Below are 27,511 nucleotides of genomic sequence, written 5' to 3'. Positions count from 1 at the left end.
GGGTTTGCAACGTATTTGTTCAGCAAGACTGGTTTTTCTGGGTGGCCTGTTTAAGGTTTTTGCACAAAGCCCTGGGTGGTTTTGAACCTGCATAGAGCATCAGGGTTTCTTGTGCTTCATCTTCACAAAAGATCACAAAAAAATCACTTTGTTGTAGAGGAAATGTCACCATGTAATGAGAGTTACTGCTAATGATATTAAAAGCTTTCATTTTACACACTGAGTGCCATTTTCTTCAGATTTTTAGATGGTAAAAAATAGAATAGGGTGGTAATTTTTCTATTTTGGAAAAAAAAATAGTGAGAGGGAAACCTTTATGCAATGAAGTTTATCTTTTGCAGAGCAATTTTAAGAGCAGCACCTACTCTGAATACATCAACCACGAGGTTGATGATCCACGAGGACCATCGAGCTCAACTCCAAGTCCAAATCCCTCTCTCTTTTAGTGCCCTTTGTATGTTGTTCACAGTTTGCTTTATCCTGCCACAATCTGCAAACATGGTTTTGAGGCCTGGCAGAAGTTTGCTTGGTTCAGTTAGATGTTCAAGTTTATTCAATTATTAGCCACAAATTAGTAAGAACAACACCAGCATTATCTTTCTGATGTCTTTGCTGGCTTACAGCAAGTTTAAGTCTCCCATTGTAGTGTTTGTGCACTTAACTACACAAAGATTTTTGTAGTCCCATGTTTAGTGTGTCCAGAATGTGGATATGGGAATTCTACAACATAAAGCAAAAGTACCCAAAGCACAGTAAAAGGTTATCAACTGTAGTGATGGACATTGGTAAAATCATGCAAAATATAGTCATAACTAAGATTGCATTCATCTTCCATTTGCTGGAAAATGCTGTATTTGTACATGACTCTGCTCATTGTTCTGAGGTATGGCAGGCAAACAGTTGTAACCCTTATTTGATTTTTCTGCTAATAGTTTCAGGGGAAAGAAGTTCAGAAAAAAGCAAAACAGGTCCTATTCTGAAACCACAGCAGTTTCAGCAGTTACCCAAGTGGTGCACCCAAACCACACCGAGGACTCACTTCAGCAAAAAGAGATGATGAACAAAATGGTTTACCACAGCAAGTGCTGTTACTTACAGTGAACTCCACCCATACAAAGGGCTTATCTCATTTCATACCCCACAGCTAACTTGAGTTTGGAGGGCTGAGATCTATATTTCAAAGCAAATTTAACCTCACTGGTAGGATGCAAACACAAAATTTGTCTTATTGAATTACAAGATATTGACAATAAAGTGAAATATTTAGAACTGTCTCAATATTTCTATGTTTCAATGCTGGGCCTGACTTTCTGCTTAGAAGAAGATCTTGTTAAATGATGAGAAGCAGCATTTTTCCTGCCTTTGAAGCCTGGATGGATCATGCTCATGGGCAAACAGGAGAGAGTGGAAATGACACAGCTTTAAACTTTCACTAAACAAGGGCTCATTTCCAGGATACTTTCTAAACTGAAAAATAGCCTTTAAGAAGTCAGAGGATAAGGAGTGATAAGGTGAGTTAAGGTGAGTTATACCTGTGATTATACCTGAGCATACAATCCCAGGACTTCCACCTCTCCTGTTTTTTCACATGGCAGAAGAAGCCTCAGGTGCCTCCCAGCACATCTTTCTCCTGGCAGTTTACCAAATTTACATCTCATTCCCAACTTACTCAGCATGTTTTCCACCATCCTGTTAAGATTATCCAGCTCCTCCAGTGATGCAGAGTAACACCTTCATAAACTGAACTCACAGAAAAAAAATTACTAGTTTCAAACTTTGCCTGAAGGTTCATTACATTAAACTACATTTTCTACAGAATACTTAGGAGCTTTTTGTCTTCAACAGGGGCTATTTCAAACTCAACTACTTGATTATGTTCTTTGCAAAAAAATCACATGTTTTTTGCAACAGAAGGGAGAAGTTTTCCCTCGCCAAACCCCCTCAGAACTGTTTTTGCTTAATATTTGCAAAGTCTGCACCTTCAGTTCACCAAAAACTTCTGCTTAAGAGCAACATTCTGACAATCTACAAACTTCTTGAAAGGTGAGAAATCGTTACACGTTCAGCCCAACAATCTGCTCTGAAACAGCTTCTGGACAACCTCTTTCAACCATCAGTACTGAAATATCTTGACTCTCAGAGGCCAGCATAAACAAGAGAATCAAAGCGTGAATGGAATTTTTAGCTTGTGGCCAGGCAGGTGCTCCACCCATGAGTCATTTATCCTACACAACAAGGGATGCCTGTGCTCTAATGCAACTGTCAGGTCTTCTAGAAGGCATAAAAAATAAAAAAAAAACTTTTCCTGTCAGTCACAACTTTCAGGCTGATTTTCTCACTCTTGGCTACAGATAAGGGGAAAAAATAAAGGTAAACAGGCACCAGGGTACTTGTGAATAACTCTGGGTGCTGAAAAAGTTCTAAGGAAACAGGTGTGTGGTATCTTGCACAAATAAACATCCCAACACTCCTGTCATCTCACAATGATTAAAGAACAGAACTCTATATACCCTGCTCTAGATCAAATTACTGATACCCATAACTTCAATAACTCCACATAATTTAGAGTTAAATCTAAATTAAATCAAAGGAATTATATTACAATATCTTTTTCTCATTAACACAATCCTTTCTTTTGTTCCTAACTCCTGATTACCTCCATTATACCTAACATGGCTTCTTTCTTTTAAAATTCATCTGACTAAATACATAAAGCAAACTTCTACATGGGGACACTGTACATGGTGCAAGTTAAAAAAAAAAAAAGTCCACAAAAATGTGATGTGTTTAAACACTAAGTATTCACAAGACATCATTTTCTTTCAAGAACTGAACTCAGTAAATGCACAAGACAAAGCATACAGACTTTGGCCTGCATTTACAAGGAAGATACCAACAAATTGTACAGTCTTGAACAAATTGTAAAGTTTTAATTTTGATCTAGTTGAGACAAACTCACATCTTAGGCAAACACACTACTAAAACCCATTTACATGTGCAACTCAAAAAGTAGCAAAGATCTAAGCTTTCTTTACCACACTGGAAAGTGTCAACATGAGGTCAATGTGCATTGCCAGTGCTCTTGGGCTGCCTTAAAGATGAGAAATAAGTCTAAAATTGCAAAAACAGTCAAACCATAAAATGCCTTAAATTTAGAGAAGTGACACATACAAAAAAGAACTATATTTATCGTTGGCATGAAGGAGGAGGAAGCATCAAACACAAAGGAAGGGAGCAGCAGAAGCTGCACAAACATTGCCTGCACTGCCCTGAGCTGAGCCAGCAGCTGGTTACACACAGAAGGAGCAAGAGGCTTCTGAAATGGCCCCAGGGGTACAAAAGACACCCCCAAAGAGTGACTATAAAACTTTCAGTTGGACAATCCTGGTCCAAAGAAACCTGGAACATGCATGTGTGTGATTATCTGGGTATCTAATCACTAAAGCTTTGAGGTCAAAGTGCCTCTTTCAGGATCCCTCCATAACCATGAGCACCTGAGTGGGCAAATCCAGCTGCAATTTCCCCTGCAAGCTCCCTGCACCACAGGAACAGAACAAAAAGATGCTCTGCTGGTAATTTTTCTTGCACTTCTAGCTTCTCTGGGGCTGACAACAACCTTCTGCAACCACACTGCAAAGGACAGGCAAAGGATGGCCACTTCAAATTAGGGAATCACTGTTTCTGTAGGTGATGGATTACAACATTCAGCACAGCTCTAAGTTTGCAGATTGGTTCAATAAACACAATATTAAGATCCTGAATACCTCTTAAGATCTTAAACCCCTGACCCATTTTCATTTTTAAGCTACCAACATGTTCAGATATCATTTATCAGCCAACTGGCAAGATGAAAAAACAGGAGTTTATCAGCCAGATTTTGCTTGAATCAGCCTTTTCTGTTTTTTTTGGTAGGACAGCAAAATACATCTAGCAGCCTTGTAATTAGTGATTTGGTGAAATACTGAACCCTAACACCTTGATTGATTGAATTAATCAGTAACATCATTACTATTCTTTTGTAATAATTTCTAGTCACTCAAACACTGCAAACCTTTGTGTTTGCACTGAGGTCTGAGCTGCACAGAGCCAGGTCTCTCTGAGGGATCAGGGTCGTGCTCCCTAGCCCAAGGCAGGCTACTGTCCCCTTTAATTTTTCAGTATTTTAACATTTCAAAACCATAACAAGTAATAAAAACACTGTGAGAACAACACTGAAGCCCTAAACTCAAAAAGGTTAATACAGAGGTGTTAACCACTAACCTCTGAAAAGCCAATATTCAGTTGCCATCATAGACCAGAGCTACAAAATATAAATGGATCACTAAACAAAGCTGAAGTTTTTTGACAAACTCCCCATGTGCAGTGTGGAATAGCAATTTACCAATGGAATTTATTTTAACACCTGTATTTCGAATAGCAGCTAAGTAACCCCATAATTTATTTCTTATACAGGATGAATTCAGTATGTTATTCCTTTAAATTTACTCAAGAGGGGCTGTGGACTCCTCATCCCTGGAATTGTTCAAGGCCAGTCTGGAACAACCTGGTCTAGGTTTTCCTGCCCAAGGCAAGGGGGTTAGAACTGGATGATCTTTAATGTCCCTTCCAACACCTATCAGTCTGAGATTCTCTGATTCTATACTTTCCAAGATACATTGTATTTTTCAGCTATTTACACGTTGGCACACCAAAGAAAAACTGAAATTTTTTAAGTGCACTAGCATTCTAAAGTTCATTATTAACATAATATTCACTACCTCTATTAATCACTAATATACAGTAACATAAATAATAACATTTATACAAGCTAAACATTATTTTAATAATAAAAATTATTAAAATAATTGTGTTTATTAAAAATCATTGCAAGAAAGCAGCATGCTGAAACTGAAAAGTGTCTTTTCTTCCTGTGTTTTTAGGACTTTTATTCTTTCAAGGCTAGAAAGGTGAAAACCACTATAAGCAAGCAATAAAAATTAAGGAAAGGCTGGAGGTTCTTCCATTAATATCACAGAACCCCAGAATGGTTTGAATGGGAAGGATCTTAAAGCTTAAAGGTAGGAGTGCTGCCAGCACAAAGTCATGGAAACACTGAGGGTGCCAGTTTGGAGGCTTCAGGGTGACTTTTGCATGAGAAGCCATTTTGAACCTACTGCCAGTTCTAGGGTTCTCCATGCATCCTGAAATTTGGGTACTTCATCACTCCTGGAATCAGGATTAAGCCAGAATCACATTCATCCAAGAACTTGTTGATGGCAAAAAATGTTGTCTCTGAGCTTCTCCAGCAAGCATGTGCACCTGGACCATCATTAGTTGAGCAGGGCCAGTAACATTTGTTTGGAGGATGCCAACTGTTACCTGGTGACACTGACTATACCCTCTCATTTCAGCACCCTGCAGGAATACTGAGTGGTGGGTAAGGGTCACTGAATGCACCAGCAGCCTTAAAGGCACTAAACTCTCTCTCTGCCACTTGTGTGTGTTACCTCTCCCATCCCTGAGGAGGCCTACAGGAACAGTCAGTGCTAAAACCCAAGACAATGCAAGGTTATCACTGGGAACTGATTGCATCCTACAACGTGCCCTGTCCCTTTGGAAGCCAGGTCACACCCACTCCTGTTGTGGCTGATGGGGAAGGAACTCTCATGTCTGAAAGGGTGCACAGAAGGCAGACACAGCACAAACACCTGTGTCTTCTCCTCACACCCTTCATGAACAGCATCACCAAGGCAGGGCTGTAACAGCAGGGGTCAAGTGTTGCTCATCCTCCCTGGATACAGAGAGGCTTCCTTCAGGAACTCAAGGGCCTGACAAGGAGTCCAGAGCATAGAGAGTAATGTGTCAGATGCTTGTCAGTAGTGGTTAATCTCACTGGTTAACAGCGCTGCTATAACCGCAATGTGGAATGCATGGGGCTGCGCCGAAAGGAAGTGGTAAGGGTGGGGCATGAGCACTAGGTCCCACGATCAAAGCACTAGAGCATATTACTTATAACCCAATCACTGACACCCACACAGCAACTTCCTGTACTTTAAAAAAAAGAAAAAAAAAAGAAAAAGAAAAAAAAAATCTGTTTCTCTCTTTCTGTAATCAACAACTTTTACCTAGAAACTAGTTAGCGGCGAACTCTGACTGATTTCAATCTGCAGCTCACAGCAGAAAACATAATTTTTAATCTGTGAGAACCTACGAGAGCCATTTTAACTGACAGGTTTCAGTCTACCAGTTCTTTCATATTTTTTTATCCTTAATTACACCAAAGTCCCATAAAGGTTGAGAACCTCCGTAAGAAATATAAAGCAATCAGAAGTTTGGTAGTGCTGAACAGCACAGGCAGTCCTCTGCCAGCAAATAAAATGTACTTCTACAAAACTCAGCAATGTTTTAGGGGAGTTTGAGAAAATACTGTGCAGTGGAACGTAGATCCTTGTCACAGGGCACCTTTGTTTAAGAATGCTGAGATACTTTACTATTATTTTCTTTCTATTTATCCCAGCTGTTACACAAAGCACTGGCATTTCTTCCGTGCTTTTTTGAGCATTATTCAAGATATGAAATCAATAAATTTACAAAACATTCCACCCCTCTCCAAAGAAACCTGCAAGTTCTCCAGTAGCACCTGGTGAACATCAAATTACTCCAGCCAAGTCCTAGGGGAGCCCTATGAAACCTAATGTCCATTAGGACCTTCCTGGAGATGAATACCTTCCTGAAGAACATGCACCACACTCTCTTGGGATTTGCATTAGAAGAGTCTCGTCAGAAGAGCTAAAGAACATTTTCTTGGCTGATCTTCCTCAACCTAAAGAGAATCTTAAACCATGTATGGGACAGAGATAGTGATGTTCCAAATCTTTTCATGAGACACTAAGTTGGAGCTTTGAGGTACACTAGAATCTAGATTTGCTCCTTCTGGAACACCTTCTCCTTGCTATTCTCTACTGGGATTCACTGAGTTATTAACCTTCCTCCAATTCTCTTTAAAGATTCTGCACTTAACCTCAAAACAGTTACACTGAATAAATACTCAATAGAGTATTTTACCATAAAAAGAAGCATGAGATTTCTCTTGGACCAAGCAAGGATCAGATGAGGACTTTGAAACATCTAAAAGGTCTTGACAGACTGGTCAACAATAGAGTAAGAAAAAAGGAAAATTATTTATGATAAACAAAACTAGCATAAAGCTGAGATTCTACCCAAGATACAAATCTAATTAAATAATCTCGTGATTGTCAGACCCTCTCTTAATCTTAGTATTCAAGAAGGGAAAGATATGGATCTGAAGGGTGCCTAATGCATGCCACACAATAAGGGTTTACCTATCCCTGCCTGACAGTACCAACCAGAGAGAGCTGTGAACTGAACTATCTGCTAATACACTCAGATCACAGCTGTTCCTCAATGTTCCAGCTGTGAAAAAAACCCAAATATCAACTAAAACCAAACCAACCAACCCATTTTCACTCTACAAGCAGAACAGGTCAGGATGTGTAGGACCAGACCTGATGATCCACTGCAATCCTGCTAGTGACAACCCCAGCAGCAGCAGAGAAGTTTCTCTACACGCTGTGCAAAGACTGTGTCCAGAACCTGGATATGAGAGCAGCTCCCCTGAACCACAAACTCTTTTTAGAGGTCTTTCCAGCTACATCTGAAGGCCTTTTGCTCTGACCATCACTATATGGTAAACTGAGGTTGTGTCCAAAAGGCTCCGTTTCAGGACCTGCACTCTACAACTTCCTCATGAAGGACTTGGATGTGGGACTGGAAGGCAGCCTTAAGTAAGTTTGGTGATGACACACAGTTGGGAGGAGCTGCTGACTCCCTTGAAGGCAGAGATGTTCTGCACAGAGATCTTGACAAAGGAAAGGGCTGGGCAATCCTCAACATGTCAATGCCAGATCCTGCCCCTGTGCCAGGGCAGCCCTGGATGCATGGTCAGACTGGGGAACAAGAGGCTGTGGACCAGCCATGTGGGAAGGGACCTGGGAGTCCTTGGTTGGTGGCAAGTTGGATCTGAGTCACCAGTCTGCTGCCACAGCAGCTCAAAGTTCTGGAGGGCACCAGGCCTGGCATCACCAGCCCGGCAAGGGAGGGATTGTCCCACTCTGCTCTGCACTGGGGCAGCCTCACCTCCAGTGCTGGGGGCACTTTGGGCACCACAAGGTCAGAAGGACCCAAAGCTGTTGGAGAGTGTCCCAAGGAGGGACACGGAGCTGGGGAAGGGGCTGAGGAGCGGCTGAGGGCACTTGGCTGGTTCAGCTGCAGCACAGGAGACTGAGGGGAGGCTCCTCGGGGGCTGCAGCTCCTCCCGAGGGGAGGCAGAGGGGCAGGGGCTGAGCTCTGCTCTGGGCCAGGGACAGGAGGCCAGGAAGGGCTGGAGCTGTGCCAGGGCTTGGCATGGAGCTCAGGGAATGCTGAGGGTGCTGGGCAGAGCTCAATAGAAGTGCTGGGACAATGCTTTCAGCCTTTCAGAGGGTGAGATTGTTGGGGTATCCTGTGCAGGGCCAGCAGTTTGGCTCCATGATCTTTATGGGTCCCTTCCAAGTCAGGACATGCCATGATTTTAAGTGTTTCCCTGATCCTGTGCTCAGCTCCAAGGGTTTGCTCTGTTTGCTCTTTGTTTTCATGAAGGAATGAGTCTTGATGCCAAACTCCTCATTCATCTGGACAAAAGAGAGACTCATGGGCAAGGTGGGTGGCACACTTTGGTCCAGGACATTGTGCAATCCCACAATGGGATATCAGACAATGTTTGCATGTCACATGCAAAAGCTTCTCATAAAGAAAAGCACCAAATCAGGGCTAATCAGGAACAATCCCTGGTGGATCCTGTTTAGTTTCCACCATCAACTGCCTGGGAAATCAGACAGCTTCCAATGCTCTGCAAAAGTATTTCTATTTTCTACTTGACTGCAGAGGTTTGAGGACAAGTAAAGTTTCCTTTTAGAGCTTTTTGCACCTGCCTACCAAAATGCAATCAAACCACAAAAGTGTTTTTCAATATGAAATTCCCCCCCCAACAGAAAGAACAGTTTTACTAAAAAGAGTACGAGCCTGGAACAGAAAGGCAAATTACAGGTTTGTCTGGTAACAATTAGCATTTATTCATCCTTCAGCAAGATCTTTATCACTTACTTGTTTTTTAATTAAAGAGACCAATAAGAAAGGTAAGAAACAACGGAAGCTTCTTTCTGTTGTTTGGTTGCTGAGCCCACTCTAACGCACATTTTATGGCTGTATCTCTTGCTACAATCACACTATATTACTATATAATTTCTCATGCTTTAAGTAACCACTGAAGATTGCCTTAGTTGTGGAAGGAAGGGAGGAGTAGAACTGCATAAACACACGAGGCTCATTTGTTTTAAAAAAAAACCCTGTTGTTTCCTCCTTAGCCTATTTTATCATAACAACATTTGCTTTTGGTAGAGCAGCGGAACCTCACAAATATTGTATCTCCCTAGAAGGGGGGGAAGAGACACACTTAAACCATTTTTAACCAACTGATTAAAGGCTGACTGCACATGTCTAAATTAAAAACAAAATAATACAGCTGAACATTCCTCAAATTCCTCAAACTGTATAAAAGAGGGAATGAGGACACAGAAATCCAAAAACCCTCAAGTAGGTGAGTCAGTACTCACCTTTCCTGCTACTATTACACTGCATTTGCTAAGAGTAATCATGTTTCTAACAAGAAATAGAAAGAAACCACATATAAGAGATTACATAGGTATATCTGGTATTTATTTGAATCATCCAACTTTATATAGGCCCTGTTAACTCTAAAATATTTTATAGAGGAACTTTTTTGAAAGATGGCCACTTGAATTCTTTTCTTGAAAACCAAATAAAGAAAAATAACATCATTCACAATGTGAAATAAGCTTCCCTTCAGCTTTTCTATTTCTCCTTTTATTCATGTCTGTCCTAGTGATTGATATTTGTCAACATGGCATATTATGTGGGGTTTTTTTAAATTACTGAAAACTCTTTAGTAACTCAGTACTAGAAAATACACAAAGCAAGCATGGAACAAACTTCTTCATGGGCTTTTCTACAATCCTAGAGCATTTCCTGACAAGTTTACATCTATACTCACCTACAAAAAACCTTTCATTTGTTGCTTTCAGGGTTTTAGGGTGCACCATCATCTCTTAAGCAATAAAATCACAGCAATAGGAACAAAGTAATGCTGCTGCAATGGTCTGCTTCTAAGTCTACTGTGTGAAATGGCATCTTTCATATCTTGGATCAATTTATGGCATAGGTAATGACATTAAGGATACCCTGGTAATAAGTAAGCACTTTTCACATTATCCAAGGAGTTTGTTGTAGAATAACTGGTTTGCAAAACCAGCCAGATCAACAATACCTGTCACAAACAGGCTGCCTGCTCTGCTCCAAAATGCAGCAGCAGAAAGGCAGAGAATCCACACACTGCAGGAGACATTAATGATGGATCTGTTCTCTTTGTACTATGCTTCCTAATACAGTCTGTGGATATATAAATACATGATGATCAATGTGTTTAATGCAAAATTCTGTGCCTATCCATAAGCAGCATCTAGCTTCTGTTGTTTTTTTGAGCCAACTGAAAGTTCCCTCTTGATATCAAGTGAACTCTACCATTGTTGTTAAAAGGAGACTTGAAACTACATGGCTTCAGTTCTTTAAACAGTTTCACTGGTAGCTGAATATCTTGAAAACAACTGCAGGGAGAAGAGAAATTGAAGCTCCACTAAGAGAGATCTTATTTTCAATTCATGAGATTTTTATATCTCCCAGATTTCCATAAATAATGGACTTGAAGCAGGAACAAAGCCATATATATTCAGAAAGTGTCTTCTGTTTAATGTGCAAATGCAAGAATGATCCCACCTGGACAGAGAGATCAGGACTGGTCTAACTGTGTACCCTGTTCTTGTTAGTACCTAGTGGCAGATGCCTCAGGAAGAACATCAAAACAAGACAAGGATGCAGCCACAGTCATACTGCCTTCCTACTCAGCTACAAAGAAGCTAGAGCCAGTATTTTGGCTTTTGGGACACCCCATTGCCTCTGTTTCTTCTGAGAATTACCTAGAGGTCTTTTTAAGACCATTTAAACTTTTTTGCATTCATCATATTCTCTGGCAAATAGAAATAAATCCTGAATTTAGATTACCATATAAAAACAAACCTCTTTATTTTAAAGATGCCATTTACTAATCTTATATGTTGCCTACTTAGAAAATACAGGTTTTTTCCTCCTTGTTTTTTCCTGCCACATGTGATTTTATATATCTGTAATAGCACTCTCTCATCATCTGTTTTCCACTTTGAAGAGTTTCAGTCTGGTTTACTGATAATTTTGTCATTTTACCAATAACTTCACATCTTCCTCCATGGTTGAAATATAAGATAGACAGTAGACTGTCAACTTGTTCTTACATCCAGCAATACACTGTAAATTGAAAGAAGCAGCTTTTAAAAGAAGAAAACCTCCTTACCACTGGGTGGCTTGGGTCGTGGAGGGACATTTTTCTTGGGTGGTAATGCTGGTGTGTCTGATTTGCTTTTGAAAGGGTCATCTGTGAATCCTGCCCCTCCAAAAGAGGAGGCAAAGGGGTCTGAAGCTACTGACTACATGAGAAAAAAGAAAAGAAAAGGGATGTAAGCACACTGGAGAACACCTGTGGTTTCATGAAGCTACAGGTTAAGTCAAGTAAAAGCATTAACTTCAAAACCTGAGGGCAGATGTACAGAATTGTCACTGGTGTAGGAGGCTCATGCCCAATGACAGAGGTGCTAAGATTCCATTAACATTCAAAAGACCTTATGCTCTTAATCATTTCAGTACTTCCAGAACTTTTAGTCCTAGCAAAAATGCTGATGAGGAAATAAAAGGAAGTAAAACTTTACTTTTTACTATTTGGCAATGAACAGTCACACCACAGCCTGACCTTCACTCTAATAAACAGAACCATGACAGAACCTGGAAAAACACTGCAGAAGGGATAACTTTATTGCAAACTTCTCTGAAGTTACACATAGGTATTTGACTTTTTAGTCAAAACCTTAGGGAATATCTAAAAGCATGTGTTTAAATCTTCCTATATTCAGACAGCTTTTCTAAAGGACTCTCTTATTGATTAAGAAGCACATAAATATTATGCCATGCAGGGAAATTTATCACTGTGAAATGAAGATAAATTCACATTTATCTTCATTTGTGAAGCAAAGGTAAAAACTGTAGTCAAACCTTTGCTAAAATTTCTACCTCAAGCCAGCCATGTCTATTGGTAAAGGCTGTTGCCATCTAGTGGAGAGCTAAAACCCTCCCCAAAATAGTAAAAGTTAGGGGAGGGAAAAAACCACCAAGAAATATAATTAGTCAAAGTGAAATGATAACCTATTTTATTTTTAACATTTACTCCACATTGCTCAAGTGTTACTGCAGAACTAATATAAGGAGTTGGGCACTGATGTTAACTGTAAATTCCAAACTCCACCTCAGGAAAGCAGACTAAGACCTTTCCAATTATCCATTTTTTTTCATGTGTGTCCTGGACCTTTTTCTTCATCTGCTATTTAAAATGAACAGAAATTGCATATTTAAAACATGGGAGAGACTGACTGACTGTTCCGAGTGGAGTAAGGTTAGGTTACATATATTTAGTTGCACAGTATTTTGTTAATAGTTGGACTCAATTTTAGAGGCCTTATCCTTAATTAATTAATATCCAACCTTAATGATTTTATGGTAAGTTTAGAAACAAGTCAGGTTACTTACTGTGAAGTAACCAAGAAGCAAATTCCAGGACTTATACAAAGGCTGGATACTGAAATATATTAATATCTGCAACAACTACCTCTTTTTACAAGTTAAAACTACAAGTTAATTTATTCTCCTGATCAGGTATTTGAAAATATTTGTGAAAAGTCTATTTGTCCCTAGTGAATCTACCAGTCTTAGTAAGACTTTGCCATATCTGACAGGGCTGGAAAATTCTTTGCTATATAGCTGGCGAGGCTGATTGGAAAAAAATGAACAAAACCAGATTGTCAGCTGAAAAATTACAATCATATCACACTCTTTTAAAAGAAGTGTCTGTACATACATTTTTAAAAGGACAGTTGCTTTCCTTTTAACCTTTACCTTTGACATCTGACTGAAGTCTGCAAACCCCTCACCACCACTGAAAGCACCACTTCCAAATGGATCCAGTGTTCCAAATGGATCTGGAACAGATAAGCAGAAAAAAAGTTATTTTGAATAATACTTAAGAATTACAATGAATGCTTGGTGGTGCCAATGAAGCACAAAACTAGGCAGGTGATTAAAAAACACCTGCATTTTGACCTGCCATGAGATGTTCAAAGAGAATTCCACAAAACAATAAGTTTTCTGCCAGTTATTTGGAGGGAAAATATGAGAAGAAAAAAGTGACATACATAGTGCCACAAAGACAGCCTTCATGAACTGTAACAAGACCATGATGCTTTTTACCAATGGTTCACAAGACTCCTTATTCTAAATTCTTATATTTGATTCTTCTCTCATAAATAGATACCTCATTATTCATCTTCATGTGAAAATGTTTACTTCTTACCTGGACCTTTTGAAGAGATACTGGAAGACGTAAAAGGATCGGTGCTTTCAAAAGGGTCAGGCTAAATAAGAACAGATACACATCATTATTTTTCTGCTGGATTGAGCATTTACCATTTCATGCCTATCAAAATCTCTTGCTTTAAGACAAATAGTTTCCAGTTTCAGACCACTCTATTCAGTGGACAGAGTATGATTCAACTGATTATATGGAATTTACATTATTAGTGCATTTGGCTATTGATAGCCTTGAACACAACACCAGGTACCTACAAGTGAGAAAAACATCCCACTGAAATATATGCAACATTAGTTACCAGGGCAAAATATGAAAATACCCCCAAAAGTGTTTAGCCTTTAAGCAACAGACAGGATATTCAGGTCATGCATTTATGTTATTATTAATTTAGAGAGTCTCTATACTGCTTCTTTTTAAACAGATGGTTTTAGAGCTGCTCTTCAGTTGGACAAGTCAGCTTTTATTTAAGTACAACCCTATACTTCAAGACAAATTAACTTCCCACAGACTGAATCTGGTCTTGTGTAGCAACACTCAATGAATTGCATAAGAATGAGGAAAATACTCATAAAAACAAAACCAAGAAATTCATACTCCCCCCCTCCCAAACAATCACACACATGTACATCAGGACAGCTCAGAACTGCAGCTATGGCCATAACAAGTGTGCTCTGTGCAGTCCCTCCACTGTGCTGGCTCCAGAGTCTGCTGAGGGCTCAGGAATCCTTTAGCCAGAGCAGCTCCTCCATCTCATTCACTGTGTGACTGCAGAGATCTCTGGGATGGAGGGAATGGTGGGAATGAGTGGGTGCTGCTGGTTTGAAATTCCCAATAGAGAGGAAAAATATCCACCTAAAAGTACCTTCATGGTGAATGCATCTCATTATCATGGAACCAGAGAGAACACTGCTGATTGCCTAAACAATCCATGCTTACATTTTAAGAATATAATTAATGATATTTCATCAGTTAGGAAAAAAAGTATTTTGTGTTATTACACTCCTTTTAGCTTTCAGACAATAAACTTGTCAATAGTAAAGCAATCTATTAAGTGTAGATTTAAAAATTACTGACCTTTGAGGGTAAAGTGGGAGTTTTTGTGAATGGATCTGAGGTAAATGGGTCACTCTTCACCTGTTTCTTGAAGAAATCCTCAGGGGCAGAACTACGAAATGGGTCACTTTCCTTAAATGGATCTCCTCCAAAGGGATCTAGAAGGAGCATGAAAAGGTAAATATAATGTAGCACTAGTGTGTCTATAAAGAACATTCTATATTTGACCTCACACTCACTGATACAATTTTTCTTACACAAACACAGTGTTTTGATAAATCTGACAGACTTCCAGAGACCTCTCTACAGAGGGTATTTACTAAGTTTGAGCAAGTAAATGTTTATATGAAGCTTTCAGACTTAATAAAGAGTTACACACTTCTCATTAAACATATTTATTCTGAATGCACACCCTGTTGGGTTTCTATGTTCCCACATGCAAAACAAAAATCTGAAGCCAAGGACACCTTTAAGCTTCCTTTGTGTTTGTAGATGTTTGTGTTTGGCTACAAATTGTTTATACTACATCTGTCCTGGCATTAAAAAGGACTATTACCTGCTGGAGCAGGTGGTTGTTCTGCAAAAGGATCATGCTGGAATGGGTCACCTATGCAGAAGAGAAAAACAATTTGTTTTATCTACTATTTAGCAAGATGATAAAAGTTTGTGAAAATATAATTTACTCAACAATTGATCTTCAAGGTCCTAGATAAGCATTTGTCACTTACTGCCTTTGAAGGGGTCTGCTCCCTTAAATGGATCAGATTTGAAAGGATCTTCTGACTGGAATGGGTCTGTATGCAATTCTTGTGTATTATTGGTAAACATCAAGGCTTTATTCTTAAATGGATCATCCTAAAAATTAAGAGGAGAAACATCAGAGCAGCTTGTCATGATAAAAATAAAAATGCCCAGTTACCCATTTAGCAGAAATTGTATGCTATCTTGGTTCCTGTTTAACAGTCTTTAAAATTACTTCCTAAAGAACTTTCTGAATATGTGACTTCTAAGTAGAAGTAATTACACAGCACAAGGAAATGTGTACCCCAAGGCTACACAGAACACCAAAAGATAATAGTACATATAGCAATTAAATGTTAAACTGTTGCCCATATTAATATATTCAACTCTCAAACACTTTAAATAACAAAAGTAAACCAACCCCAAACATCACATTATCAAAAAATTATTTCCCCCCCCACATTATAGCTCAGCTTCAGGTAAAATACTTATTTAAAAGGATATAAAAATAATCTGTGACTACAAATACAACAGATGACTACTGAGTAGTCAGATACCAGATTGCTTCTTCTTAACTCATCTTTGAGCTTAAAGCTCCAAACACTGATTTCCCATGATAAAGCACTTCATGCAGGAAGAGTCACCCCAACATTTTGATGACAGAGTTTTCCCAGCAGAGGCCAAATCTACGTTTGTCAAGTTGCAGAAAATATCCTGCATGAACAAGCAGCAAACTGCAGTTATGAAACCCCTTCATGACAATCATTTTCATGATACCCCTGGCTTGGGTCTTGTTTGGAGGTCTCTGATGAAACCCCAAGTGCAAGACAGCACCTGCACAGCAGAATTCCAGGGATAATGGGAGCCATTCCATCCCAGCAAAAGGAATATCCAGAAACAACTACCCACTTACACTGCCCCTAACACCAGAAAGGGACAGGATTTCTTTCATCCCTTTACAAGATGCAAATGAAAATATCCTAATTAATACTTCTCAGAACAGCAGGAGGGAGGTGGGGAGAGAAGGAAGAGGAAGGAAGAATTGAGAAACAGGAAAGTGGCACAATGGTTTAAAAAAAATTGCTATGAACATAGACTGGTGTTTTCTGCCAGTAAGTGGCTCCTAGGTTTTGCAAGAAAACATCTGGAAGTTTTCACTGGAAATTAAATATATTTATGCAAGCCATGCAAGCACAGAAACTAAGCACTAAAGTACTTTAGTACGTTTCTCAATGCACTGTTCTTTTTTATCTACACCGTTCTTCTTTTGAGCAGTTTGTTTTTACAGAGCAAGTGTGAAGTACTGCATAAAGGCAGCAATGGTAAATATTTATTTATAAATGGTAAATATTTATGAACACATTATATATTCAACTTTGTATTAAACCCATAGCAAATACTGTGCTTACAACAATAAATATGTTTCCACAATGAGGAAGGGTCACATAGATGTGCAAGCAGAATCAAGCAAGTATGCAGCTTTTATATTGTCATATTTAAGAGAAGAAATAAGCTTAAAAAACAAAAGAAAATTCTTGTGTTTTAGAGGAATATTTAATACCTAAATCAACATTAGATGCCCAAAAGAAATTGACTCGAAAAATGTTTAAGAACTTGAACGATTTTATGGTTTGGGAAAAAATACTGATTAAATAAAAACATAATAAATGAGAAAGGTGATGCTGAAATTATTTAAGCAAAAGAGAACCATCCTGTCAGAAAGGGAGCATGAGATATGTAATAAATACAGCTCAATGTAAAGCAGAAATTTGTAGAGCTTCCTTTGGAAATAAGAAGGAAATACATGATAAAGGAAAATTTACAGCAAAAGATGGTTTCACCTTGGTAAACTGGAGAAGAAAAAAATGCAAGAAAAAATGAAACACTAAACTGGAAATAAAGCCCCACCTCTGTCCTGAGACTGACCATGTGACAGGTTACAAATCCACAAGACCATGTGCCAAAAACTAGCTAAACAATCCTTCAGATAAGGTGCAAGTCAGAAGCTTAATTAGTGTAAAATATACTAAGTAACAGTAGTTTTTTTACCATAGCTCCATAATTGCTTCTTTCTGTCTGCCCAAGGCCTTCACTCATGTCTGCTAAATTTGTCAGACTCCCACCATGAATCCCATTGAGAGCTTCATTGTATTCTTCAATGCTCTTATTCATTTCCTGGTGGCTCTCTTGCAGCTGAGAGAGTTTACTTCTTGCCTGAGAAGGAAAAATGCTGTAGCATGTTACACACTCAAGAACACTGTCATTCTTACACTCTCCTTAAACACTGGTGCCTGACTGTGGCATTTGATTCCCACAGGAATTGAATGCTTCCTGACTCAAACCAGGAATTTACCTACTAAACACCAGTCAAAAAAGGCTTATTTCATGAACCAGGACTTTTTCCTCCTCTGAAAAATTATTTTTCAACTCATTTCAAGAAGCAAAAAAATTGTATAAAGCACAGTGAATACCTGGTTTATTTCTTCCTGGGTTGATTTTAAAGATTTGATTATTGTTTCAAGCTGCACTTTTCCAGCCTGGATACTCTGCTCCAGCTGAGTCTCTTCTTGCTGGAGGCGATTCAGCTCTGCTTTTGCTCTATTAAGGTCATCTTCCTGTAATTTTAAATCTGATTCCTGAGACTGAATCTGCATTTTTAGTGATGAAATCTGAAACAACACAGTTAAAAAATCAGAGTGAAATTCAGAATAAAAGGGACTTATTAAATGTTGAATTTACAGTAAGTAATAGAAAGTGGTACAGCAACCTATCAACTACTAGGGAAAATATTTAGAACTTAATATGAAGTTATGCTGCTTCTGCTCTTACACAGAATCCTTGATAAAAGCACATTCAATAAAACCTAGAAATATTATTTTAAATCAGAGAACTATCCCACTACTTATAAAGGTAAAGCTGTTTCCTAGATGTTCACCTTCAGAATTTGGTCCCATTCAAACATTTATCAAGTAGTTTAATGTTGATTTTAAGAGTTAAAATTACAGAGTTGCTTATAACCTTCCTTATACATTTTCTTCTGTGACTTCCTTACACAGGATGTTTCTACCTTGAGGTAACATCCTATTTCTATTGGCAATTGCATCCACCTGAAAACTCAATCCTGATGATATTCAGAGTGATCAACACCAGCACCACTGCCATGGACTGTCTCATGGGTTAGGACTACTGATTTTCAACTGCCCTATTAGGCTGAATAAATGTTCAATATATTTTCAGAACAGTAATTCCTGTAGAAAGGGACCCCTGGAGATCATCGGGTTCAACTTTTATGACCTTTATGGAAGGTATTAAGGATAGCAAAATCCTCTCTTGGACCTCTGTATTTGTGTAAAAATTGCTATTTATGGTAAAAAGAAAGTTTATTCATTAAATAAATAGAATTTCCTTCAACAGAAGGCATTTTACTCTTGAGCAGGTCCAGAATTAACATCCACTTACCACCTGTGTTTCTTCCTGGCATTTCTGCCTTACATCATTCAGCATATCTTTCAGTTTGGCTTTCTGCTGGTCCATCTCATCCAGGCGGTCTTGGGCATCTTGTTTTTGAGCCTCCAGCTCTTGCAAGTTACTTGTTTCCCTATCTAAATCATTTTGCAGCTCCTGAAGAAAATTCCACAACTTGTAACTCATATTTAGCTGTTGTCTTAAGGAAGACAACTTAGCAAAATTCAGAATATTTTCTATATCATATAGGCTACACCCTGCATTGGCTTATTTTGTTTCTGCAGGAACTTGTGTAAGACATCAAGAAATAAATCACTGCTCACAAGAAAAGGGACTGTGACACAGAGCACATGGCATTGAGTTGTCCTAATTATCAAAACCAATATTCTCCAAACATTGATTTCCTAAATTACATGTTAGCTAAACATTAACAAAAAAGACATTCAAACTGTTCACATATACTATGCTTATATTAGCCAGCATCAGATGAAAACATTTCTGATGGAGAACAGTAAAATAATTTTTTTCTGCCAGTTAGAGGAAAATCCCAAGAAAGAAAGAATGAGAGAAAGAATGATAGAATGACAGAAAAAATGCTAAACTGCCACATATTACTTAGATTAACATGGAAACTATTGATGATAAATGTTTTTTACCTGAACTTCACTGGTTTTCTGTCTGATTGATTCTTCCTTTTCCCTAATGTCCTGCTCCAGAGAATATTTTTCTCTGTCAGATAAACAAGAACATGTATTTGTGATTAGTTAAATAATACAACACACATGCAAAAATCAATTAAATATTATTCTGGAAACACCATGCAGATAAAAATGCCAGCCCGTATTCTCATGTATTTTTAAAGGAGAAAAGGTGCATAGGAATCAATTATTCTTTGAAAAATGCCATCTGTGCCCATCATCAATCTCCTGAAGTCACCTGATAGACCTGTAGGGTACCACTAGGAAATTCAGCACCAATTACAGCAACAAATAATGACAAAATGACTAAGAGAAAATAAACTGACACATCAGTACTACAGACTTAGTTATTTACACCAAGACTTCCTTAACAGTCCACAACTATTACCTCTGCAGCTGGGCAATTTCTTGACTAATATCATCCAGCTCCTTCACCCCTGTAAATTCTCCTGATCCAACAGAACTTGCACTATCCTGTTAAGAATGAAACAATCTATTAAAATGTCAAGTTGTAACAGAAGCTCTTTCTTTAACAAAGGCTGAGGACAGAGGTGGGATACAAAATCCTCATTATTTCCATTTGCAAAACTCCATAAGAGACATCAAATTATTCTGTAACAAGCAAGGAACATGCCACACAGTTCTACCCATGAGAAAGGAGAATTTTTAATATGCCTGTTTAACACACAGCAATGAAAGGCCAGGCACAATGCCAACAGGGAAATTGCAGACTGTGGTAGAATTAAAATTCAAAACCTAAAACTCAGTTCTGCTATAGTCAATAGGAAAGTTTACAGGGCACTTAATGAAATCAGATTGTAATTCCAGTCTTCTAGAGCCCTGTCACAAATCAATGGCAATTTCTGCAATTACACCCCATTTCCTGGAGGAAATTCTACATTCATTCAAGCATAGATCAGGGAAGATACAGAGGGGATCCTCTGCCTTCTAGATAAGAAAGGATGTCAGCATTAGGTACAAAACTGGTTGGCTTTATATTTTTATTATAAAAAGGATAGCTCTTTGGGAAAAAAAGCAATTGAAAAAAAAGTTCTTTGAAAAAAAAAAACACAACTGAGGAAAAATTGCAGCACTGAACTTACTGCTAGTATGATAAACCAGGAGACCTATAACTTTTATATAGCATATATATATATATATGAATGCAGAGTTTGCCTGCTTCACTCACTTTGAGACTGCTGTGATAACCATAGAAAGCTTGGCTTTATTAAATATTAAAAAACAAACAAGAACCCAACCAACAAGCCAAGACCAGCAGAGTAAGATGTGACATTTTTGTGGAAACAATAGGTGAATATACAGTTTAAATAATTTAAATAAGTCCTCACTTTTGAGGGATAGTCTTCACTTTTTGGTAATATGCCATTAAGTAATCACAAATAACAACAATACAGATTAATTCTTCAATTCTTCAAATCAAAAATCACTTTTATACTGTCAGGCCAGGTACAGATTTGCTGAGAGACCTGTACTGAATGCTGGACAGGATCACAGCCACGTGTCACCCAACATGACTATGAAATAAATTAAAATGAGCTGCTGCACTGGTTAGGATAAGAGTCCCTTAACTAAGCTCACAATAGCATACAGTTTATTTTAGCTTATGCTCAGCTAAACACATACTACATGGAAAAAAAAATTGCAATTAACTGAAAATAGCAGGAAGCTTAAAGCTCTCACACCAAGATGTATTTACTGCTCACAGCTGCTGAGAACTAGTCCAGGAGTAATTTCAACAGCACTGAGCTGCCTGTCCCAAGAACCTCCTGCCAGATCAACACATCTCCAGTTGCTGAAGGAAGGAACATCACCAGGCTGGCAGCCAGTGCTGGGCACTTCACATTGCTGTGACATTATCACCACACCAAGAGCAAGTGGCACAGAACTCAAGAGCAGAGACAGGCAAAGGTGTAGAAATAAAAACTTCTTTGAAGTTACAAAAAGCAAACATTAGAAATGTGCATTCCTTTGGACACTGCAGTTACTCACCCGCCGCATTTCTGTTAGTGCTGAGATCTCAGATCCTACAGGGGTCAAGTAACCTGATAGAGTCTATAGGAAAAGGATTTAGGAAAAACCTTAGGAGGACCATAGCAAGAGCAATAATTAAAATATATTTAGAGTTCCAAAGGTTTCTGGTTAGGGAAAGCAAATAAAAGTAAAGAAGAACACAGTATAATTTACAGAAAAGGTGAATGTAGTGACATGGCAGAAGTATTTCTTCAATTCAGTTTCAGAAAGGCACTGACATGCTATCAAGGAAAGGAACAAAGCAGGGTCAGCAAAGGATCTCCAGTAAAGTGGTATTAGCAGTGATGGATACAGGACTGTGGACTGCTACAAAGGATGAATCCCAGAAACTAGGAAGTCATCACTCCTCATTTAGCCACTAAAAAACTTTATGTTTCCATGGGAGGAATTTGGTGCTGATCACAGTCAGGGACAGGCTGCTCAACCAGCTTTTAATATTTGCTGTTACAAGTTCCCTGATTCAACCTTGTTTATGACAAAAGATTATTTTTTATGCTAGATTTCTTCCAGCATTATTACTCCTTGGTTTATGGAATATTTTACTGCATTTTTCTTTACTTACCATCTTAGTTGTTTAAAAAATAGCTATCTTTTCAAACATTAAAAGAATTTTGTAAGAGGCGATAAGAAAAAATATTTGCAATTCTTTATCATATTACTAAAAAAAAAAAACTCACATAAAATTCATACTCAAAGCCCATTACTTTTAAAGCACATAAGTTCAGTGTTATCTACAACAAACTGCTGACTTACCTGGATGGGTGTGTTTCTGTCTGAGGGAGGGATCATATCTGGAGTTAACACTTGTGGAGGATCAATCCCTTTGCTGACCTTCTGCTGAATGAAATACATGGCGAGTGCAAACTGGTCTTTGCTGAGCTTTCCCATCTGTCTTGTGTCTGCCAAAGACCTGATAAAAAATAGATCATACTTACAAACAAGAAAATCTTATTTCTGCTCTACTAAAAAGCCAGAAATGCATATATACATGTAATTTCTTCTTGGTTCATCCTCATCAGAGCTTACTTATTCTAGTCAGATTTCCATAAACAGTGCAGTATTTTATTAGACATATTTAACTGAATAGAGTAGTGTTACTCTGAGAAAATATTCAGAGCACTAGAACTTCAAAGACAATCACAATTCACAGACTGACCTATTGCCCCCCTCCCAGAAAAGCAAAGGGAGTATTTATTTCTCTCTTCATTTTCCATATAGCCCACATATTGCAGTATGTGGATAAGTAAAAGAAGTTGGGATTTTTTGTTTGGTTCTGGCATTTTTTTAATGTTAGGATCACATTCTGAATCTGAGTTCCCAGATCAGAAAGTTACAAAAATACTGCTGGTATGGAATTCTTACCATATATGTGCTAGGAGATTCTGAGATAGACCTGAATGCATAAAAATGTCCTTTACTTCTTGGCCACTCACAAACCCATCCATGTCTGTGTCTGTTTTTAAGAAGATTTCATCATATCGTACTTTTTCAGACACTGGGACCACCCAATTCACAGCTGGCTGCAAAATAAAGGTTGGTATTTCAAAAGAACAGAAATAGGCTTTATGAACACAGTGAGTATATAGGACATTATCCAGAGCTGGATGTGCTGAATATCTTGCATACTCCAGTCTGACTAGTAAATAAGTATTTTCACGGCATGGTTTAACTTCACACTTTTTATGTGAATAAAAACACTGATAAAGAGCTATTCATCAGTGGAAAAGCATTAATTCTTCAGAAATACAGACCCAACTAGGCATATAAAGTCCTCACACTAATAGCAGGAGATTTAGATTAATGATTTCTTTGGTATTAAAGCAGATACACAAACAAAACCTTTCTATGGTTTCACTTTCTACATAAAGTGAAAATTCCCCCTAAGATTTGCTACCTTGTGGTCACTGATTAAAATTCATCCAATGTTCCTCCAGGTCTTACCATTCTCATTTCACCCTCTCCACCTAAATCACCCAAACACATGAGGCAGAAATCAAAAAAATGTATTTATTTTTCCTACAGCTTACAAAAATACACAACTCTACAAAAACAAGAAAGAGAGGTATGTACCTGTGCTGATTTGATGCTGTGCTTGGGAGACAAGTTCCCTATGCTGTTCAGACTGGTGGCACTGCCATGGGATGGGGTGGAACGGAGGCTGTCTTTTGGGGGAGGACTTGCAGGGAGAACAGGAACTGCACCAGGAAAGACCGATGTCTTCTTTCTTTTAGAAGGTGGTATGAGAGAAGGGGGCAATTGTGAAGGAACTGACTCTTTCTCAAGAGCTCTATAAACCAAATGCATTGCCTGCAAAGGCAAAAAGGTCAGATAACATTCACAATTATTAGAAAAAGCAACAAGATCTTCCTGTGTCAGTCATTTACATATTAGTAAAACAAAGACAGTAAGACTAGAAATGCAAACCAGAACCATTAATTTTGAATGTAATTCCAACAAGTTTAATCTTGACACACGCCAAGAGTCAGTAGATGAATTTGAGGAAGGTCATTAAATAGCTCCATGTGAACAATTTAGATTAGAAGAGATGAATGTAGCATAGAAAGCTGCAAAGCTCTTGAGAAAGAAATGAGCTATTTGTTTCAACAGACAGACTAGGCAGTGAATTGAGAATTTAAAGTAACCTACCACAGCAAATTCATCCTTGTCCAGGTGACCATCTTTATCAATATCACTGAGATCCCAGACCTACAGCAATTAAGATTAAAAAATGATTTGCAGACCAAGTTACACTTTATGAATTCATTGTATTAACATGCCCTCTAAAGACTCCTCATAGATTTTGGTGAAGATCACTTTAGTTATACTACCTATCTAAACATTCTCTGATGAAACAGGCTGGATTAGATTTTCTGGCCACATGAATCACCACTGGCTCTAACAAATTCTGGCTGCAACACAGGCAGGTTTTTCATCTTTCTATGATGCAATTACAGAGTCATCAAGCTGAGTAAAAGCATTCAGAGGTGACTTTCAGAACTGCCCAGAGGGTGTGGGCTAGCAGATCATTCAAATTCCTCACAAGAAAGTTCAACAGAAAATTCAATACATCTCTCATTCCTATTCCATTCCTAGATGATTAGGGTTTTCTACTAAAAACTGAAACTATGTGCAGCTCCCTCTGGCCCCCTGAATCTCCTGTTGGAGAGAATTTAAGCATTTATCAGCTTTAGTTCATTATTAGGTGAGGCACAGTCAATAAAACTTGCAGAAGATTTAGAGAAATACAAAACTTTGTGAACTCCAACACAGCACTGTTTAATCATCAATATGACCTGGAGACAGTAGAGTCCACAAAAAGCCAAGACTTGAGGCTCAATTGTGAGAACTCTGTTTTATCACTGGACCCTTGACAAATTTAAACTCCTTGATTAGTCCTTTGTCCATTTCCTCAGTGCCTTATCTTGTTCACAAACTCTTCTGGAAGAGGCAAAAGCTTCCTGGATTTCTATTGTGACAATAACAAGATAAAATCCAAAGCCTTTCAAGACTTCACAACACTCAAGTACAGAATTAAAACAAATCATACTTAGATTTTGTAGATAATACAGAGCAAGAGGCACTTCTTCCTGAAGAGACAGACAGAACTCCTACACAGAATGTACTCAGAAATATCAATATTAAAGCATTAAAGAGTGTGTTTTTAATGGAGGCAGAAAAATACTTTAAGGTCTGCTTCCCTTGCAAATATACAGTGGATGCACAAAACTCAGACCTTGGAAGTATTTATAAATACAGATGAAAGAAAAACCAACTTGACAATTTGCACTATGAATAAAGGAGGATGTTTTAAGGTATTCTCCTGTACAAAGGATGGATTTAATGGTATGTCTAATAACTCATATTTGTAAAAATGATGAAACACTAGAATCTAATGTTCTAACAGCTGTTATGGTTCAGGAAAGCTTTTTCTTGTTTTTAATCAACCAAAATCAAATTTCCAGCTCTTAAATGACTAGAGAGACAATGAAGCCAATCTACTCTAGGGATGAAATTACTACTCTTACTCTAAGTGGAAGACTTCAGAGTCTTAATGTTCCTGTTTTATAGCAAGTACATGATGCAAAATCTCAGGCAATCCTGACCTCTGTTGATAAATTACATTTTTAACATTGCAACTACAAGAACTTATATAGAGAGTAGCTAAATCTGAACAACTTACTTACCCTTCCAAGGATATCAAGAGGTAGCTTTGAATTCATCAGTACTGGTTTTACTTTGTCTCCTGAAAGTAAACCATTTACTGGCAAAAGGCTTTCAAAAATACCATCAAACTTTGCTTTTTCTTCCACCTAGTTGGTAAGAAATAGTCTGAATAAGTAAAAAAGTGTGTCTGTGTGAGTAATGAAAATGAGATCTTTCAAGAAATTAAGACTGGTCAGTAATGTATTCATCCTAAATTTCCAAGCTTTCTTGCAAGTGCCACTGTACTGTATTTAAATGTAAACCCATAGAGAAAGCTTTGAAATTAAGCTCCTAAATCTAAAGGTTACAACAGCTGGGAGATTTTCCCATGCAGCAGACAAGGTGTGCTTCTGTTTTAAAGTAACTCTGATAAACTCCGTAGAACTAAAACTTATTCTTCCCACTTTAAAGTACACATAACTACAAGTTTTTAAATTAAATTTCTACCTTTTGGAAATGTTTGGAGATGAAAATTACCTAAATATAAATATCTCCACATATGCATCAGAAGTTATTTTTTCCAAATTATACATATTGTTTGTATCATTGAATACTAATTAGAAACTAGGAACTCAAGCTTTAAATTAATAGTTCAGACTGGATGTGGTGAAATACTTTGCTGTTCCCAGTGGGGTTCCTTTATACAAACAAAGTGACTAATTGTATGATTCTGGAAGAAATCCAGGCAGAAGATTAAAATTAATTTTCTTAAAAACATCCCACCAGTGGTTGTCAAGGGGCTGTTTTAATTCTTATTGCATATCTAAAACTACACATTGGTGTTCTCTATTGTGCACAGGTTTGCACAGAAAGGGAGGACTTCTGAAATGGGAAATACATGTGATACAAAATTCTCTCACTGGGAAAATTACACACAAGAAAAGTATTTACTTCTAAAAAATGGATGGAATGTGTTCTCTTTTACACTTACCCTAACAGCCCAGTGAGTCTCTGTTGAGGGTGGTGTCATCAGCAAAGGACTGCTAGTGTCATGCTAAAAATGAGAAAAAAATTTATTTTTATATATATATATAAATAGATAAATATACATACTTCTGTCTCTAGTACTTACTAATTGCACTAAGTTTGAGATGGTTATAGACATTAAGTTTAACTACACTGAGGAAAATAGGCTGCACATGTACCTAAACAGAAGTCACACTCATTTTATAGCATTACAGGGCTTGGGTAAGGACATCCAGTAGATGCACTCAGTATCCAAACACAGAACCAACACAAGCCAAAGAGGTTCTGCAGCACCTAGTGCAGGGCAAAGCTGCAGCAATGCCTTTTACTACTCATTCCTGTTGACCCAGCCCCAAAATAATCTTTTTTGTTTCCTTTTTTTAGATGAATTAAGAGTTCAGCCACATCAGCTTCCTGACCAAGCTGACCAGACTTAAACTCACTTGGGTTCTGCAGTCCAGGAAGGGGCTGGTTTCTTGTCACTCAGCATGACAAGACTGAAAGATTCAGTCTTTCTGACCGATTTACCTAAGTGACTGCATCTCTGTGATGAAGCAGAGCAGACAAAACGGGTTCAAGTGATAGAAATAGCACAGCTCCCTATCTACCCATCACCACACGTGATGACATCACCATCATCCAAGAGGATTCTGTCATTTGGTGACATCTGCTCATGAAGGACCAACCCAAGACTGTCAACACTGGCAGAGACAAA

General features: G+C 38.1%; 1 protein-coding gene across 6 annotated transcripts in view; it reads right to left on the bottom strand.

Annotated features, from left to right (window-relative positions):
* The window catches only part of EPS15L1 (epidermal growth factor receptor pathway substrate 15 like 1), a 42,324-nt gene that overhangs the window by 8,726 nt on the left and 6,087 nt on the right, over window positions 1-27,511 (bottom strand). For 3 of the 6 annotated variants that reach the window (XM_053965763.1, XM_053965768.1, XM_053965764.1), the window contains exons 6-23: window positions 26,762-26,824; window positions 25,812-25,937; window positions 24,274-24,333; window positions 23,698-23,934; window positions 22,990-23,147; window positions 22,381-22,537; window positions 21,586-21,648; window positions 19,964-20,049; window positions 19,534-19,606; window positions 18,872-19,033; window positions 17,884-18,081; window positions 17,462-17,626; window positions 15,400-15,526; window positions 15,228-15,278; window positions 14,693-14,829; window positions 13,601-13,661; window positions 13,147-13,229; window positions 11,498-11,630 (exon numbers count right to left, since the gene is read on the bottom strand). In XM_053965763.1, the coding sequence (XP_053821738.1) occupies window positions 11,498-11,630; window positions 13,147-13,229; window positions 13,601-13,661; window positions 14,693-14,829; window positions 15,228-15,278; window positions 15,400-15,526; window positions 17,462-17,626; window positions 17,884-18,081; window positions 18,872-19,033; window positions 19,534-19,606; window positions 19,964-20,049; window positions 21,586-21,648; window positions 22,381-22,537; window positions 22,990-23,147; window positions 23,698-23,934; window positions 24,274-24,333; window positions 25,812-25,937; window positions 26,762-26,824 (2,140 nt within the window). Of the gene's footprint in view, window positions 1-11,497; window positions 11,631-13,146; window positions 13,230-13,600; window positions 13,662-14,692; window positions 14,830-15,227; window positions 15,279-15,399; window positions 15,527-17,461; window positions 17,627-17,883; window positions 18,082-18,871; window positions 19,034-19,533; window positions 19,607-19,963; window positions 20,050-21,585; window positions 21,649-22,380; window positions 22,538-22,989; window positions 23,148-23,697; window positions 23,935-24,273; window positions 24,334-25,811; window positions 25,938-26,761; window positions 26,825-27,511 lie in introns of those variants that run through there. The other 3 variants (XM_053965766.1, XM_053965769.1, XM_053965767.1) reach the window with 3 other exon arrangements.

This window comes from Vidua chalybeata, chromosome 27 (assembly GCF_026979565.1).
Source record: "Vidua chalybeata isolate OUT-0048 chromosome 27, bVidCha1 merged haplotype, whole genome shotgun sequence".
Taxonomy (NCBI): Eukaryota; Metazoa; Chordata; class Aves; order Passeriformes; family Viduidae; genus Vidua; species Vidua chalybeata.
Note: the sequence above shows the minus strand (reverse complement) of the source record. Positions and strands in the feature narration are given on the sequence as shown.